The sequence below is a fragment of the Macaca fascicularis genome, chromosome 8 (genome assembly GCF_037993035.2).
Source record: "Macaca fascicularis isolate 582-1 chromosome 8, T2T-MFA8v1.1".
NCBI lineage: Eukaryota > Metazoa > Chordata > Mammalia > Primates > Cercopithecidae > Macaca > Macaca fascicularis.
In genome coordinates this window covers 115,046,232-115,063,154 of record NC_088382.1, presented here as the reverse complement: position 1 = coordinate 115,063,154, position 16,923 = coordinate 115,046,232, and the positions used below count along the sequence as shown (strand labels likewise).

General features: G+C 34.6%; 1 protein-coding gene across 12 annotated transcripts in view; it reads right to left on the bottom strand.

The window, feature by feature from the left end:
• ZFPM2 (zinc finger protein, FOG family member 2) overlaps positions 1 to 16,923 on the bottom strand; it is a 503,820-nt gene that overhangs the window by 370,198 nt on the left and 116,699 nt on the right. For all 12 annotated transcript variants that reach the window (XM_073999280.1, XM_073999283.1, XM_005563905.5 and 9 more), the window contains one exon: positions 7,972 to 8,073. In XM_073999280.1, coding sequence (XP_073855381.1) covers positions 7,972 to 8,070 — 99 coding nt within the window. In that variant the 5' untranslated portion in view covers positions 8,071 to 8,073. The remainder of the gene's footprint in view (positions 1 to 7,971; positions 8,074 to 16,923) is intronic.

Genomic DNA, 16,923 nt, shown 5'->3' with positions numbered 1-16,923 from the left:
GGTAGTGGTTATTTAATCAAAATAGCCAAACCATAGAAATATTTTTAAAATAGTGTTATAAGCATTATATTTTACTTTATAATACATAAAAGCATCAAACTTTTCATATAGGGTCTAGACATTTTGTATAGACCAACCAATTTGTGTTTCACTTGTATAAACAGCATTCACATTCTTCATGTATGATTTCTAGTTTGTTTCATTAGAATGGAGGATGTAAAAGCTTTTGCAAAGCTATTTAAGTGAAGTTTCTTTAGTGTTTTGTAAGATTTTTCTCGCAAATTATTCAAAGTTTTTTTGACCATACCTACATTTTTTAGTGATTTTCCTTTATCCAGTCTTTTGAAGGTTTCAACATAGTTTTCATAGAAATAATATATTTTGTGTGAACGTATTTCATTGGTTTAGACAATATTTAAAATAAAGTAAAAATTATAGTAAAAAGTATGCCTAGGAAGCATACAAGTGACTGCCCACATCGTTTCTTTCTAACTCCTGGGTCCTGTATCAGTTTGCTGAGTGGCTGAAACAACAGGAATTCGTTGTTTCACAGTTCTGGAGGTTAGAAGTCCAAGATCAAGGTGTCAACAGGATTGGTTCCCTCTGAGGGCTGTGAGGAAGTATCTGTTCCATGCCTCTCTCCTCTAGCTTCTGGTGGTTTACTGGCAATCTGTAGCTTTCCTTGGCATGTAGAAGTATCATGGGGATCTCTGCCTTTATCTCCCCAAGGCATTCTCCTGCGTTGTCTCCCAGAGAAGACCAGTTATATTGGATCAAGTGTCCACCCTACTTTACTACGACCTCATCTTACCCAATTATATCTTCAACAACCCTATTTCCAAAGAATACCACATTCTGGGGCACTGAAGGTTAGAATTTGAACATATAAATTTGGTGGTATAGAACTGAAACAAAAACTGCTTCAATCAGTAAGTTTTAGAGAGGGATAGAAACTGTAGTTTAGTTGAGGGAGCTTCTACTGCAAATAGTGAATTGTCATATATTTTGGGGACCATAAGATAATCATAAAATTTGGCACTGTATCCATTTTCCAGTACTGTGTCTCATGAAAAGGTCACTGCAATGAAAAGGTCCAAAGAAAATTTATCTTAAATTCATTATCTTTAACATGAATTTCTCAATTTAACTTATGTAAACAAATTAGATGTTTGCAAACTCTAAAACAAGCCACTATCTAAATACACTTAGTTCCCATTCTTACACAGCTGAAGAAGTAAAATCATCATAATAGTAATAATAAATTGATATACTTCATAAAGTTGTTTATGAATCAAAGACATTAGCTGCCTTTCCAAACAGTGATCCAACCTACTTTTTTTTTTTTCTTTTCTTTTTGGTTGTGTTTATGTCTGTCCTAATTCTGTATGAGAGTGCAAATTGGAGTAGGGAATAAAAGAGAACTTTTTTACCGTGTTCCTGTGGCATTCTGTTCTACAAAGAGTCAGGCTTTCATCTTTTAATCCAATATCCACTTAACGACACTACAAAAGGTTTATTTTTTACCCCCTCTTGTTTCACAAAGGGCTCAAAAGTCTGTACCAGTTTTTGACACTTTGCTATAATATTTTCCTGACCCCCCCATACACACACATGTGAGCACACACACACATACACACACACTCCTCTCTGCCTCATTTTCATATGGACACAAAGCATTGAGATAAAATGATGGTTCATTATAGTGGTACAGAGCTCTTATCTTCATCCGGCAAGAGTCATTTCCTTCCAAAGATTGAAATGCAAATGTGAAAATTAATGATAACTGCATTATCTGATAGCAGAGATAATACCAATTCACTGTCAGAGTAATACACAGTCATTCTAGGATTTCCTCCGCTTCTCACAATATTCTTCTTACTGTCAGACTATATCTATGGTTAACTATGTTTCATAGGTTTTTGTTAATTTACTTCAAATGGCATTTCCCAGATCTTATATCTACCACATTTTCCCAATCAAAAAGGAAACGAAATCAGAACTGTAATCTTCAAGCCCTTCTTTGGACTAGTAAAGAGGGCGAAAAAGCTGTATCATTAAGTGTGTGCTTCTATCTCATAGTGGTCTTCTGGCTACAGTTTCACTTTATGCAAAAGTGATCATCTTACTAGTTTAATTTAAAGTACAAAGCAGAACTTGCCTGATCATCTGTTTATATCCATCATGTTGAACAGCAACTGTATAAAGCAACTTATTTACAGATACCTTGACCCAATTTTTAGTCAAGATGCAACAAGTAGACAGGTCTGATTTTGCCCTAGACATTTATTTTTGAAAATTTATTTACATTAAAAATTATTGAATTGAATCATGTTTTAAGTCAGATTGAATAGAACATACTTAACATAATCCTACAATGACTTTTACATTGCAAAATCATTTTGCCAAATTAACTCACTGCGCTAATGTTTAACAAGGACTTATTACATGTAAGGCATTGTAATGGCCACACAGGTACAATTGCTGAAATGATAGTAAAAGTAATATTAAGAGTAATTAATTGAGCACTTAGGAAGCTCTGTGCTCCATGCTTCAGATGTTAAATCTCATTAATGAGGTAGTATTATTATTAGCCCTATTTTACAAACAAGGAAACTGAGGCCTTGGAGTGTTAATAGTTTGCTCAACGTCACAAAATTGATAAGTGGCAGAGCCAAGATATAAACAGAGGGATGTTTTTGGTCTTCTCCATTCAGGACATTACCCCAAAATAATTTACCTTTGATGCATACTCTGACTTATTAGTGTAAAAGCAAGTTTTAATATTTGAAAATGTATAATTCAAAAAAAGATTACAAATTTTATTATATTAATTCACGAATCATCAATATAGTGTTTGATTTTCTACTTCATTTTTATTGAAATGACCCAAAGCTTAACATATAAATGTTAAAATCTATTTAAATAGAGGTATATACTTATCCTGAAAAGTGTGTCAAAGAATCTGAATACCTGCTTAAAATGTTATACCTGTGTATGTCTGCATTAAGACATGTTATGGGGGGGGGTACACGTACTTATTTGCATATTTAAGTAGCATGATATTTTCCTTTATTAGAGCTCCTGGAAGTTTCAATTATAGCTGCTGTAAGCCTGATGGTAAGACCAAGATTTCATTCAATATTGTACCAGACAAATCAGATTTTCACTATTCCCAAGTGCAAAAAGAAGTAACTATGTTTTAATAAAGTAATTCAGAGAATTAGCACACTGAAAGTTGATGTAAGTAAGATGTGACTTTTAAGGTGCTTGTTTCAGAAAGGTAGATGACAGATTTATAAAAGATTTACCTAAGTTTTCTTTCCCTAGTCTCCTAAATACAAGTACATAAAACAGACTTCGGTCATGGAATGTGGTTCTTAAGATCGCTAGGGATGTAAACACTATTTTCAAAATAAGGTCAACATTCCAACCATTGGTCTGTCTGAAAGGATGGAGTGAAAACTGTTTAACAAAGTTCAGTCCTAGGGTAAGGGAAGACCACTCACATATTTAGCAAGTCCTATTCTCTCCCAAGTTCTGTGCTGGACACTTTGTAAATATCATCTCTTTCAAATTTCATCCTCATCACATTATTTCAAGCTATTATTATTCCCATTTTAAAGATAAGGAAACTGAAGCTTGGCCTGAACTTCTGAACTTAACATGCCAGAATCTAAAATCTGTACATTTCATTCTGTAGTTTAAACCATACTCTACTCTCCAGTCTATGAGATGCTTAATTATTGCATCAGTGACTCAAATATGGTACATGAATAATTAAAGAAGCCTACAGGAGGGGAATGATATCCAAAAAATGAGAATACGGACAGCATCATGTTACACCTTGAACTTCTCCCAAGTACTCTAAACAATTATTACAATACATGCAAGATAAAGATTTATTGAATACTTAGACGTATAAGAATATTGGTAAATGAAGAACTTGTGATAGTGATAAAACATAAAATTTGTGAGGACAAAGAAAAGAAAAGATGTTTACTTAAAAGAAGACAGATGTTATAAATAAAATATGGGCAAATACAGATGAAAAACCAGAATAGTGAAAAGTAAATGTTCTGTGAATTAGATTCCAAGCAAAGAAGTGTCCAAGTAAAATTTTATAAGCAAGAAAGAACAATTACATTAAAAAACAGATATCAGAGATACTGAAATAATGAGATAATGACTTTTATATTGGCCTGAACCTTCCTAGTTTAGTGTGTGTCTAGCTTTTCATTCAAACTATGAAAGATTCATAGGAACTTGAAGTATGCTTACATAGGAATCAGAAACATTTAAACATGAAAGAATTCCACCACAGAAACGTTTACCTGTAAGATAATTTTCTTAAAGATTGTTTAGGTTACACTTAATCATAACAGCTAACAAAGGTGTGAGCAATAGTGATAACAAAACATATCTTTTAGTTGAATAACATAAGAAAAAAGTACTTTCCACTGTGGGATCTGCATTTGATAAAATGGAACACTTCAGATGGGAGTTGATTCATTATTTAATTCAGCCATCAAGAAAGGTTGTGGAGTCATCATCAATTCAACTCTTAAAAAAAAAAGATAAATCCTGATCCATCCATCTTAAATGACGTCAGCTCTATGCCTCAAATTCTTTAGATAATTTCCTCGTCCTTTGATTCTGTTCTCTTTTTAGAGAAAACCATCTCTTTTAGGTTGATGTCAGAACTGAGGTGGAGAACCTTAAAATTAGAAGACCTTGAAATCCAAATCTGTTTCAGTACCTCATATCTTAACCAATAATTTGTGGCTCAACTCAGTATAACAAAACTTTTCTCTTTATTTCATCAGATGTACTACTGGGCATTAGAAACTCTAAGAAGAATTTTAAAAAGTTCTGCTTCAAGACTCAACAACTGCAAAGCCACAATAGTACATCACTGGCATTTTATGTATATGATCTGGTTTAATTCTCTAAGAGTTGTTAAAATTATTTTCTATTTTTTACAAATGAGGATATAGGCAAAGAGAGAACAATTTTTTTTTTTTTTGCCAAAATTCCAATTTTTTTGCCAAACATCTCCCAGCTAGTGAGTATTAAATCCAGAATTGAACCTAAACCCATGGAATCTAAAGCCTATTTTTTTTTAATTTTTAATTTTTGTGGGCATACAGTAGGTGTATATATTCATGGGGCATATGAGATATTTTAAGACAGGAAAACAATGTGTAATAATCATATCAGGGTAAATGGGGTAACCATCAGTAAAGCCCGTTTTCTAATATGTTTGGAAACTATTACTAAAAGTTGCACAATTTTCTCTCCTGACTACAGTTGGAAAATGCCAATACTGTTTCATTACTAACAAAACTTGCGGTAGTAACATCGAAGTAATTGCTGTTTATGCAATAGCCAAAACACAAAATACCCCGTACTTTCTCCCAAATCTCCTGATCAAAGGAAATTAATGAATATTCTACTGTGAAAAGTAAATAAATGGATATTATTTTGTTACGAATCAACTTCAGTTCAGGGAGTTTTATAATAGTAAAACCCTTTTTTTGGCTAAATATGTATGGAGAAAAAATTATTACTCATTTTATAATAGACAAAGAAGCAATTTTTTTGTAGGCATACCTGCTTAGAGTCATGTATTTTCTCTTCAAAGTTTTGTCATAACCACATGTGCCCAGAAAAGAGTATAAAGGTTTTTTTTACCAATATCAAATAAATAAAAACAACATTAAATTAAATACATTGATAAATTTAAATGAAAATGGAAAATTCTTCACTTTGAATGACAGCATAATTCTTCACCTTGTTCACTTTCTCTCCCTCTCTTTTTTTAGCCACAAATACAACTTTATTTGTTGAAAAGCTTCCTGAAAAAGGTAGCACTGGGTGTAGAGCCTGTGTTTGGCATTTTATCCCCTAAAATTTGCTTGCTTACTCCCAAGTCACTGGAAAAGCTATGGGCCCCAGACATAAACAAAGATAAAAACCCACTCCCCACAAATTTTCCCCATTGTAAGAGTAAGGCAGAATGTACCTTTCTGCAAGCAGGCATATCTAAAAAACCATCTAATTTAATTTTAAATGTAAAAACGCTTCTAAATTAACATATACATACTTAATTCTATGAATAAAGAACTATGGCTGGGCACAGTGGCTCATGCCTGTAGTCCCAGCACTGTGGTAGGCCAAGGCAGGCGGATCATGAGGTCAGGAGATCGAGACCATCCTGGCTAACATGGTGAAACCCCATCTCTACTAAAAATACAAAAAATTATCTGGGCATGGTGGCACACGCCTGTAGTCCCAGCTACTTGGGAGGCTGAGGCAGGAGAATCGCTTGAACCTGGGAGGTGGAGGTTGCGGTGAGCCAAGATCATGCCACTGCACTCCAGCCTGGGCGACAGAGTGAGATTCTGTCTCAAAAAAAAAAAGAACTATAAGAGGCTGGGCGCAGTGGCTCATGCCTGTAATTCCCTTGGGAGGCTGAATCGGGCAGATCATTTGAGCTCAGGAGTTTGAGACTAGCTTGGGCCACATGGTGAGACCCAGTATCTACAAAAAATATAAAAATTAGCTAGTTGTGGTGGTCCATGCCTGAAGTCCCAGCTACTTGCAGGGCTGAGGTGGGAGGATCACTTGAGGCTGGGAGGTAGAAGCTGCAGTGAGCCGAGATCATGCCACTGCACCCCAGACTGGGCAACAGAGTGAGACCCTGTCTCAAAAATAATAATAATAATAATAACTATAAGATATAAAAGTTCACTCACTGTTTTTAAGTTAAAGGTAACCTCCATGACAAAACCAAGATGTTCCAAAAATCTTTTTCCTATTTTTTTTTTTTTATTATTAAATCAAGGGAATCCTTCCCCACATTGAGAAGAAGCATCATGCCACAAGGTGAAAATGCCAGAAGGCTACATTTTCCTTTAAACTCTTAAAATGTGGTAATAAGGTACTTTAAAAATAATACATTTTTGATCTAAAATCTTGTATAGCATTATGTTATAGAATACAGAATACAAACATTTGTGTGTATGATGAATAACATTAGAAATGACATCATAATAATCAGATATACTCTATCTTCATTTTTGTTTGCATTATATTTTCCAGCTGCTGGTTTCAGAAAATTACTGCTGGAGTTCCTCTCTTCTTCACGTACAGCAGAGAGCAATTTGCAGAGTCATGCAAGGGTGAAAATGTGATTGAAATATAGGGATCGTTCTTAATGAAAAATGTTACTGCTTTGGAAATTATGGCTAAAACTATTTCAGAACTCACTTATATTCTTAAGCCTTATGATATAATAGTCTCCATTTAAAAATATACTATCAATTGTAAATTACTTGGCACCAAATGTAAAGACTTTTTTCTGCAGAGTTCTTTTCACTGTTACATATTTACATACATTTATATTTGTGTGGTGGAGTATTTTGATCAGTTTTTGTTTTTCTTTAAATGATTAAATGTTAAGCTCTTTAAAATCAAGTGTAATTTTACTCATCAAAATGAAAATGTTACCCAAACCTTAGATCAAAAGGGGGCATCTTTTGATATTTTCTAAACTTCTAAATATGTATTGAGGTTCAACCTATGACTTAAAACATGACTAAACTGAAAATGATCACTCTTGGAAGTACTATTGTTTCTTGTTTCTAAGCTTTAATATTGTGCCCAATTTAAATTTGGATGTAGCTTAAAAATCCTTTGTTCAAAGAAGCAAGTAGAATTGACTAATTTTACATGAAGATGAAAGAAAAAACTGAAGGAAACTTCAAGCCGTGGTAGCACTTTGGTTTTTATAGTTTATGTAACAAAAATCTAAAAAGTATTTTTAAAATAATAATCTATATTTAAATGCTCTTATAATAACCAGAACACACAAAAACATTTTTTGCAAGCTAACTAATGTTCAGGAAAAAAAGAAAAATGTGTATTTCTAACAGTAGTAAAGATGGTTGAATTTTAAATATTCTCTCCTACCTGGGCCATCCCAGTCATCTGTCTCAACTCCAGATTGCCCCGGTTTCTCTGACTGTGTGTCCCCATCTGATTCTGCTGTCTCCTGGATTCCTTCATCATCACCTGGAAAACACCGACACAAGGAGAGAAAGAAAATGAGCAAAGCCCTCTCTTTCACATTCACATCCTCATTAAGGGCTGTCCTTATCATATATCTAATTACAGGTTTGCTATACATATTGTCATTATACTAATAAACGTTCATGATTATTTTGATATCTATTGTGGCTTCACAATAAAGACAATCAGTATTTGTTATCAATAAATGAATGAAGTTAAGTACTATAAGCAATAAAAAACATTTCCATGTAAAATTTCCTTTGGAGTTCTTAATATATATAAGAAGAAAATGAAATTGCAGTTTATATTTTTTTCTAATACTTTTGATATAGAAAAACTTAACTCATTTATTTCCAAATTGTAACTTTTCTAAAGATAAGATGCAGATAAATAAAGATCGTAGAATAAGACATATCTATGGTTTTGGTTGAATTTAGATTACTTTGAAGAACATTTTTATTTTTCCCCAGCTTTATGCTTGCTAAGACTGGGTCTTATTTGTTTTAAAAATATAGTATAAAAGGCCATAATTAAATGATTAGCCAGTGACTCAACTCCTCACAATAAAGGAAACTATAAAGCTATACTTTTGCTTGAATAAATACGCTAGTTTCTATAATTGTATGCCATCATTTTCACATTAAAAAGGCAGTAACATTCTGAGCAAAAATAAAGTTATGGCAAAGGAGAAACCTTAAGGATACAACCATATTTTAAAAGTAAAAAGTCTAATTAATGAGTACCTTCATTTTAAGTGATAATGTAGCAAAGTATGTGCAGCTTTTAAGGAAAAGTAATCCACTTTAACACAATGTATACTTTAAAATATTAACTAATATGTTGCCATAAATGGTAATAAAATAAAAACAAAATAACAAGAAAATATGAAGACAGAAAAAAAATATTAAAATCACAGCAACTATGCCTTGAATTTAATAATGCCAAGTTTTTTTGTTTTGTTTTTGTTTTTTTGTTTGCTTGTTTTTGAGAAGGAGTCGCACTCGCTGTCACCAGGCTTGCGTGCAGTGGTGCAATTTCAGCTCACTGCAACCTCCACCTCCCAGGTTCAAGCGATTCTCCTGCCTCAGCCTCCCAAGTAGCTGGGATTACAGGTGCCCGCCACCACACCTGGCTAATTTTTGTATTTTTAGTAGAGACAGGGTTTCACCATGTTGGCCAAGCTGATCTTGAACTCCTGACCTCAAGTGATCCACCTGCCTCAGCCTCTCAAAGTGCTGGGATTACAGGTGTGAGCCACCGCACCCAGTGAATAATGCCAAGATTTTAAAATTAAATTGCTTGCCTATCTGGCTTTCTCTGAAGTATCCAATAACTATTTTCCATATAGGTGCCCAACTCTGTAATACTACTTAAATCTTCGTATGATTATACAAAAAAAAAAAAAAAAATACATTGACCTTCTAAAAACTTTCAAAGTAACTTAGAAAATACAGAATTTTCAGGAAATCATGATTATGATAAATGACACAATGTGACGTTAATATGAGTTTTGAAGTTAAAATTCCATACATTTTATTTTCATTTCTATGTGTAGTTTCATAAAATAAATTTAAAAACTGGAATAAAGGTAAGGAGAAGGAATGTAGAAACCCAGGGTCAGCTCTGTTGAACTCAGTTTACTTAACAGAGTGCATGGATTCTGGTGGATATTAAAGAATAAAATACATAAACCACACCACTGAATCTCATGTCTGAAATTGAAAGATTTTTGAAAATTGATTTATCTTTTCCTTTCAGAACTATCAGAATGAATACCAATGAAATTCCCTCCATAATATATTTATTGAGCATCTACTATGTTTAAGAAACTGTGGTAGGAGCAGTATCATATTTACAGAAAAAGACAGTCCCGTTTTGAAAATATAAACACAATTAAGGAGAGTAAGTTGACAAATGAAAATGCAAGGTAAGGTCCAAGTTTTTAAAACAATATTTTAAAACATTTTTAAAACAAATAAGATCAAGTCTTAGCAAGCATAAAGGCACAAAGGCTCAGGAACAAAAAAGGGTTTATCATCTGTGCCCCTTTTTGCAGGTTACATAGATGCTAGCCCTGAACTAACCAAGTTCCCTTCTGCCTGACTGTACCTGCTCTGGCCCTTCTCTACCGAGACTCCTCCTGCTTCTCTCAATCCAGAAGCTATGGGATGAAAGCTTCTTTCAATCCAGGAACCATGGGATGAAAGCCTGGTGAGCAGAAGGTTTATGGTATCCATTTGGATTGGTCAGATCCCAGGCCTTATCAGTAGTCTTTGAATATCACCCCTGCCTACATGTAAGTAGTGAACTAATGCCATGTAATTAGCAGACTGGCATAACTAGAATCACAACCTTAGTCTTGGTGGAGAACCCTAATGTCTCCTGGCATTCTCTGCTTACCCCTTCTTGCTGGCCCCAATCCACTCTCTTCCTTCTAGGCCCTGCTTTGTGACCCAGGGATCCTGAACTCTACAATAGACTCCAACACTGGAGCTCCCTTGGCCTCTGATTTCTGAATTCAGCCACCAGAGGCACTGACAGCATAGCAGAGGATCAGAGGTAGGAGGGGAGAAAGGTCAGGTATTCATCCCTTATTCCCTTCCTTCTTGATGGTCTTCAGTTGCCAGCAGTGACTGTATCGCAGAATTAGAGCTCCTGTTCTATGGTGCCCTCCTGCACCTGCATCAGCATCTTCTCTCGTGTCTTTTGAGACCAGAAGTGCTAAGCTTCTGACTACGGTGAACACTTAGATGCTTCCCAGTCCTGGTTTGTTTCCCTAGTCCTGCCCACACCTTGTATACTATCCCTTCACCAAAATCCCTTTAGTTAAACCCAGTGACCACATCATCAGTTTCCTGATGGACTCTTACTAATACACTCCATTTCCTCCCAACTTCTTATGCTACTTTAATGATCTGGGGCCAGTCACCATGTATGCAATATTTTGAGTGACACTTTCTTTAAATTGACTCACTTTTTAATAACTTATTTCATAAATTTAAAAAATACATATTTTAAAAACAAACAACATATATGAAAATCAAAAAGTTTATCATTACTACAAAGGGAAAATCAGTATCACATGCCAAAAATAGAAAGTAATCACAAAAATAGATTTAACAAAAATACGGATAATACTATTAAATGCAAGCTACCATGTCTATTTAGACTCTGAGTTTCTAACTCATTGCTTTGTATTAGAAAGAGTAGCAAGTATAGAGGAGTATTTAAGTGATAAATGGTAATATGAAATTGAGACATTCTCACTGATATACAAAGAATATAAGAAACTTAACTTTTTTACCATTGATTCAAGGCTATTTAATAAAATATCAGTGTACCATCTTAATCTTCTTGAGTGCCACTAGGGATACCTGACCCAATTTGGAGAAATGTTGACCTTTCCAACACTTAATTTTTCATGGAGGCTAGAATCCACACAACTATTTACCACTTAGATGAGTGACCTTTTGATTACATTTCCACAGACTGAATGGAGTTTCACTCTGGGAGCTAATTCAGGGATGTATACAAAAGGAGTCATGCTCCCCAATGATAAAGAATAGAGAATATACCCTAAAGTTTTTAAATAGCATCCACCCCTTCCAAGCACTTTTCTCATTCCTTATGAGTCTTGAAACACAGGAATTTTAGAACCAGAGGGGACTTTGGAAATCATGTAGCCCAAATTAGATCAACTTACTATTCAGGAAATTGATGCACAGATAGGGTCAATACCTTATCCATGGCCTTACAGCTACCATATTAGTTTCTGCATAAGGAACTTCCCCAAATCTCATGTTCCAGCAATAAGTGCTTCCCACACATCACAGGGGTGGCATACTGAAGCAGTTTTATGTAAATCTCCTTTCCCCAACAAGCAGGATAGTAGGGTTATGGCATCATAAAGGTCACCAAGAACAGCAGTTTGTACAAGTTTAGAAATTAAATTTGAGTCTCCTAATTGTTAGTCTGGCATTCTTTCCAAAACATCCTTTCTCTTTACATCTCTCCTCCAGTTGAGAACCGTGAACACCTGAATAATAATCCCAGAGCAACCCATTAACAAGCAACCATGAAGCCACACTGTTAAAAATTATATAGCCAAGGGCCCAGATCACAGAGAATAAAATCTAAGCAGAACCACTTAGAGAAGTTATTTTATATTCAGGTATTAACTGTATTGTCCTTAGATTCACACAAAGGAGTAAGCCTTCCTGCATCTTACTTTTACATTTTAGTTGTTGGAAACCTATGGTGCCATGCAAAATTCAACCAATCATGAACATTACTCACACACACTTTTGAAAATACAATGAGAAATATGAAAAAGAAAAACAAACAGTACTTTCTGTTGAGGACTATATAATCTAGTTGGGGAAATAGGCAATATGCATGAGAGCAGTAGTCACTGATAAAAACCTACAATTAAGATAGTTCATGAATAATTCCAAGTGGTAAGACATAAAGTATAGAAATTCAGAGATCAGAAGCATAGAAAGAGACTGACCATGAAGAAGTCATATAATGAATTCTGGAGTTCCACCCTCATGTTGACTGCAATGAGATGCACTGGAGGTATTTCAGTGGGGGGACTGATATGACCCTGTGATACAAATACAGTAACCAACCTATATTGACTAAGTTCCTATGAGCGCACCTTGTCAGACTTTGGGTCTTTTGAGTTCTCCCTTACTCATCCGTAACAACACTAATATCTCAAACATTCTCTCTCCCAATTTTTGTGAGACTATGGGTAAGTCTACCCCAAAATACTTTATTAGGCAAATTACATATTTTTGGAAGAAAAAACAATGAGAAAAAATAGAAAGGAGTATGTCTGGAAGAATACATTGCTGATTAATCAGAGTTACCACAAAAATTAGAACTTAAAGAAAATGATCCAGTTGAACTGATAAACGTTCACCTCTGTTACACAGAAGTGATACAAAGTGTTCTTTATTAGTTCATTAAAACACAGCTTTTTGAGGGCCAGGCACTGTGCTGGGCACTGAGAATATAAAACAAAGGACTTCTCTCAAACATCACATATAGACCAATGTATGATATAGACAGATCAATAGGGAATTGCAAGCCGGTGTGATAAGTGCTTTGAGGGGAGAAGTTCATGATGGGACAGGAGCACACAGCATGACAACAAACCCAGACTTGATGCCACAGAAGTTTCTTGGAGGAAGAAACCAATAAATATCCGAAAATTTGAAGATGTGAAATTGAATTTTGTAGGTTTAATATCCTGAGGCTACATGACTAGAAACAACTTTTTCTTTTTCTTTTTTTTTGCTGGGGGAGACAGAGTCTCACTCTGCCACCCAGGCTGGAGTGCAGTGGCACAATCTAGGCTCACTGCAACCTCCGCTCTCTGGGTTCAAGTGATTGTCCTGCCTCAGCCTCCTGAGTAGCTGGGATTACAGGTGCACACCACCATGCCCATCTAATTTTTGTATTTTTAGAGACGGGGTTTCACTATGTTAGCCAGGCTGGTCACAAACTCCTGACCTCTGGTGATCCACTTGCCTGGGCCTCTCAAAGTGTTGGGATTACAGGCGTGAGCCACCACTCGCAGCCAGAAACAATTTTTAAGATTAAAAATGGTAGCTACCTTCCCAAAGAATTCCATAGGAGAAAGATTATGGTAATTAAGTTATTGTGCAGGAAACATGGCAGCTTGAAGGTGGTGAAACCAGATAGTTCAATGATGTAAGAGTATAATCCAGAAGACGTTTTAAGATACTAAAGAAATAGTTTGAAAAATACTTCAACTGTCTAATGGCTGACTGAGTGAAGTCCTTTCCTTCGTGCATATATTCCAAATTTACCCCTGATCATTCTCATCCAATATCTGATAGAAAAAGAAAATGGCAAGATGAAAATATTGTAATTCAACCTATTCAGGGGTTGATTGAACTAGTAGTTTCATATGATTAAAAAGCTTTCATTAAATGTCACTTAACTGCCAGATCAGAACTGTAGAGCTTAGATTTCAACTTGGTAGTAATACTCAATAATGATAACCTAGATTCATTGAATGTTTTGCTCTAATTTTTTTCATGCATTACAAATAATTAGATATTGAAAATAAGTATTGCAGAGTATTTAAAGAAGCACTACAAAAGTAGTTAAGTATACACATTTAACAGCTCAAAATAAATTACAGTTTGTACCTCTTTTAAGCTACTTATAAAACTAGGTAAAGTGTATGCAATATGTATCACATTAATAAAAAAAATTTGGAGAGGAAAGAATAATTTAAACTTTCTAATTATTTAATCATATTTTTTAAAGGAAGAATGCAAATTAAAAAAGAAAGATGACTAAAACAAAAGAATCTCATATGAAATGATAAATTTGGATGTGGAAAACAGAATGGATCAGAATTTAATTTATATTCATTTCAATATCTGCTATATGCAAAATCCTGAAATCATAAAGATGAATAAGGTATAGATCATGTCATCAAGATCAGATTCTATATTAAATCTAAACATATCATCTCTCAAGCACTACTCAGCACTAGGTATATCGCTAAATGCTTTATAAACACCACATCAACAGGTCTGCTATGTATTCATATTCCTATAGTTCAGAAAAATAAACCAAAGGGGAGAGATGTGGAAAGATGCCCAGGCACACTGCTAGTAAGTGGCAGAACCAGGATTTGATGCCAAGTTAGTCTGACTCCAAAGACCATGCCCCTAACTTATTAGGACATTACCGTCAAAGTCAACTACATGGCAAGCAACAGAGATTGCAGGATGTGATCTGACAGCTGCTTTCTCCTTATCATGTTTAAGCCCCATTTCTTCATTATGCTTGCATAATTTTTTTTTCCCCCCGAGACTGAGTTTCGCACTTGTTGCCCAGGCTGGAGTGCAATGGCTCAATCTCGGCTCACCGCAACCTCCGCCTCACGGATTCAAGTGATTCTCCTGCCTCAGCCTTCCCAAGTAGCTGGGACCACAGGCATGCACCAATATGCCCGGTCAATTTTGTATTTTTAGTAGAGACGTGATTTCTCCATGTTGCTCAGGCTGGTCTCAAACTCCCAACCTCAGGTGACCCACCTGCTTCGGCCTCCCAAAGTGCTGGGATTACAGGCGTGAGCCACCGTGCCCAGCCGCTTGCATATTAAAATAAAATGTTTTACCGATTTGATTTTATAAGCATTATTTTTTCCCTACGGTTTACTATTTTACTTGGCACTTAGTAAAATCAACTACATACAAATGTTAATCAATTACCATTGCTCATTGACCAGTTAAAAAATTAGATATTAGTTTCATTCTTTTTACCATAACTTACGGCAATATCATTACATTTGCTAATTAATTGCTTTCAGCACATTCTTTCTATTTAATAAATAAAATGTCAAAATTTTCCAACTTTTAGATTCTTCATCTTCTAACTTTATGTCAGAAAACTAGTTCTTATTTTTATGGTAATGTTTTGACATAATTCATTTTTTAATGCTTTTTACTAATGAAAAATAACTGATTGAAAATAATTTAATCAAATATGAAATCTGTGAATTACTTTTAAGAAACTATTTTTTTTCTCACAAGAGAGACTTGCTTCTTTCCTTCCAATATATTTATTCTCATGAAAAAGTTATAAATATAACTTTATTTTGATATTAACCCAAGCTTCTTCCTGATTTAAATGAAATTGACTTTATTGATAAACTTTTTTTTTTTTTTTTACTTCTATCCATTTTTGATTCTATGTTTGAAATCAGTACTCTAGAGTAGCTTAGGAAAACTGGAATGAATAATTAATAGCAAGATAATAAGGACAAGCTTGTTAAGATATTGCTTCACGAGCTGTGTTGGTAGGAAGAGGAAAGGAAGACAGAAAAAAAAGATGCCAAGAAGAGAATTACAGAAAGAGCTAGGAACTCATTTGACATCCATTCATTTACTTTCTAGATTTTTTATTCATATACTTTTAAATAGAAATTTCAGTGCATTTTCAGCAAAGCACAAACATATTTAATGGGATAACCACTATATATATCCAGCAACCAATTCATAAAATGATGAAATGGAATAAATGTCAAGCAGTAACAAAATCTATAATATTTCTAAAATTATGGCTATGGAGTTAATGGTTTTCCGTCACAAGATTAAACTCTTTTGTTACTCTTTTAAAAGATATCATACGTATTTTGTGGGCCTTTCCATTTTTCTTAGTCTAGGTTTCAGAATCAATGAGAGTCCTATAGGAGGAAATTGAAGGTGTTATTGAGCAATATAATGCATAGCATAAATGGCTCGGGGAAATGCACTTGAATATAGTCTTTGAAACACATGAAACAGGATCTTTAAATACCATATTAGGTATTGTTGGTAAGGTGGTAAAAGCATTGGCTCCACTCGCCAGGCAAAAATAATTTAAAAACCGCAAACAAACACCTTTTCACTGAAAGTTAAATACTTCTGTAGAAATTAAAGATTTGCCACATTCTGAGACAGTCACTTTTTCAGCACAGAATAGCAGCAGTGTTTGAAAGCAGTCATGCAAGCAAACAGCCCTTCTCAACCTTGCTCTTTTAATCCATGTAGTTCCTATCAATATTAACCTCTTATAGAAATTCTTGTACAATATAACTATTGAACTTTCTTGACTAGGAGTGTTACTGTAGCTGTTAGTCATCCCTATAATGTATTTTGCAATCAGCTAAATCATCAAAGTATTTTTTAACAATGAACAGTTCAGAAGTGACAGATCTACTTTCTTGTTCACAACTGCTTATCAGAGAATAGATATCACATATGTTTTCCAGGTGCTTCCTATAGTTAGGATACCTTCACAGAAGAAGCTCATGAAAGATAA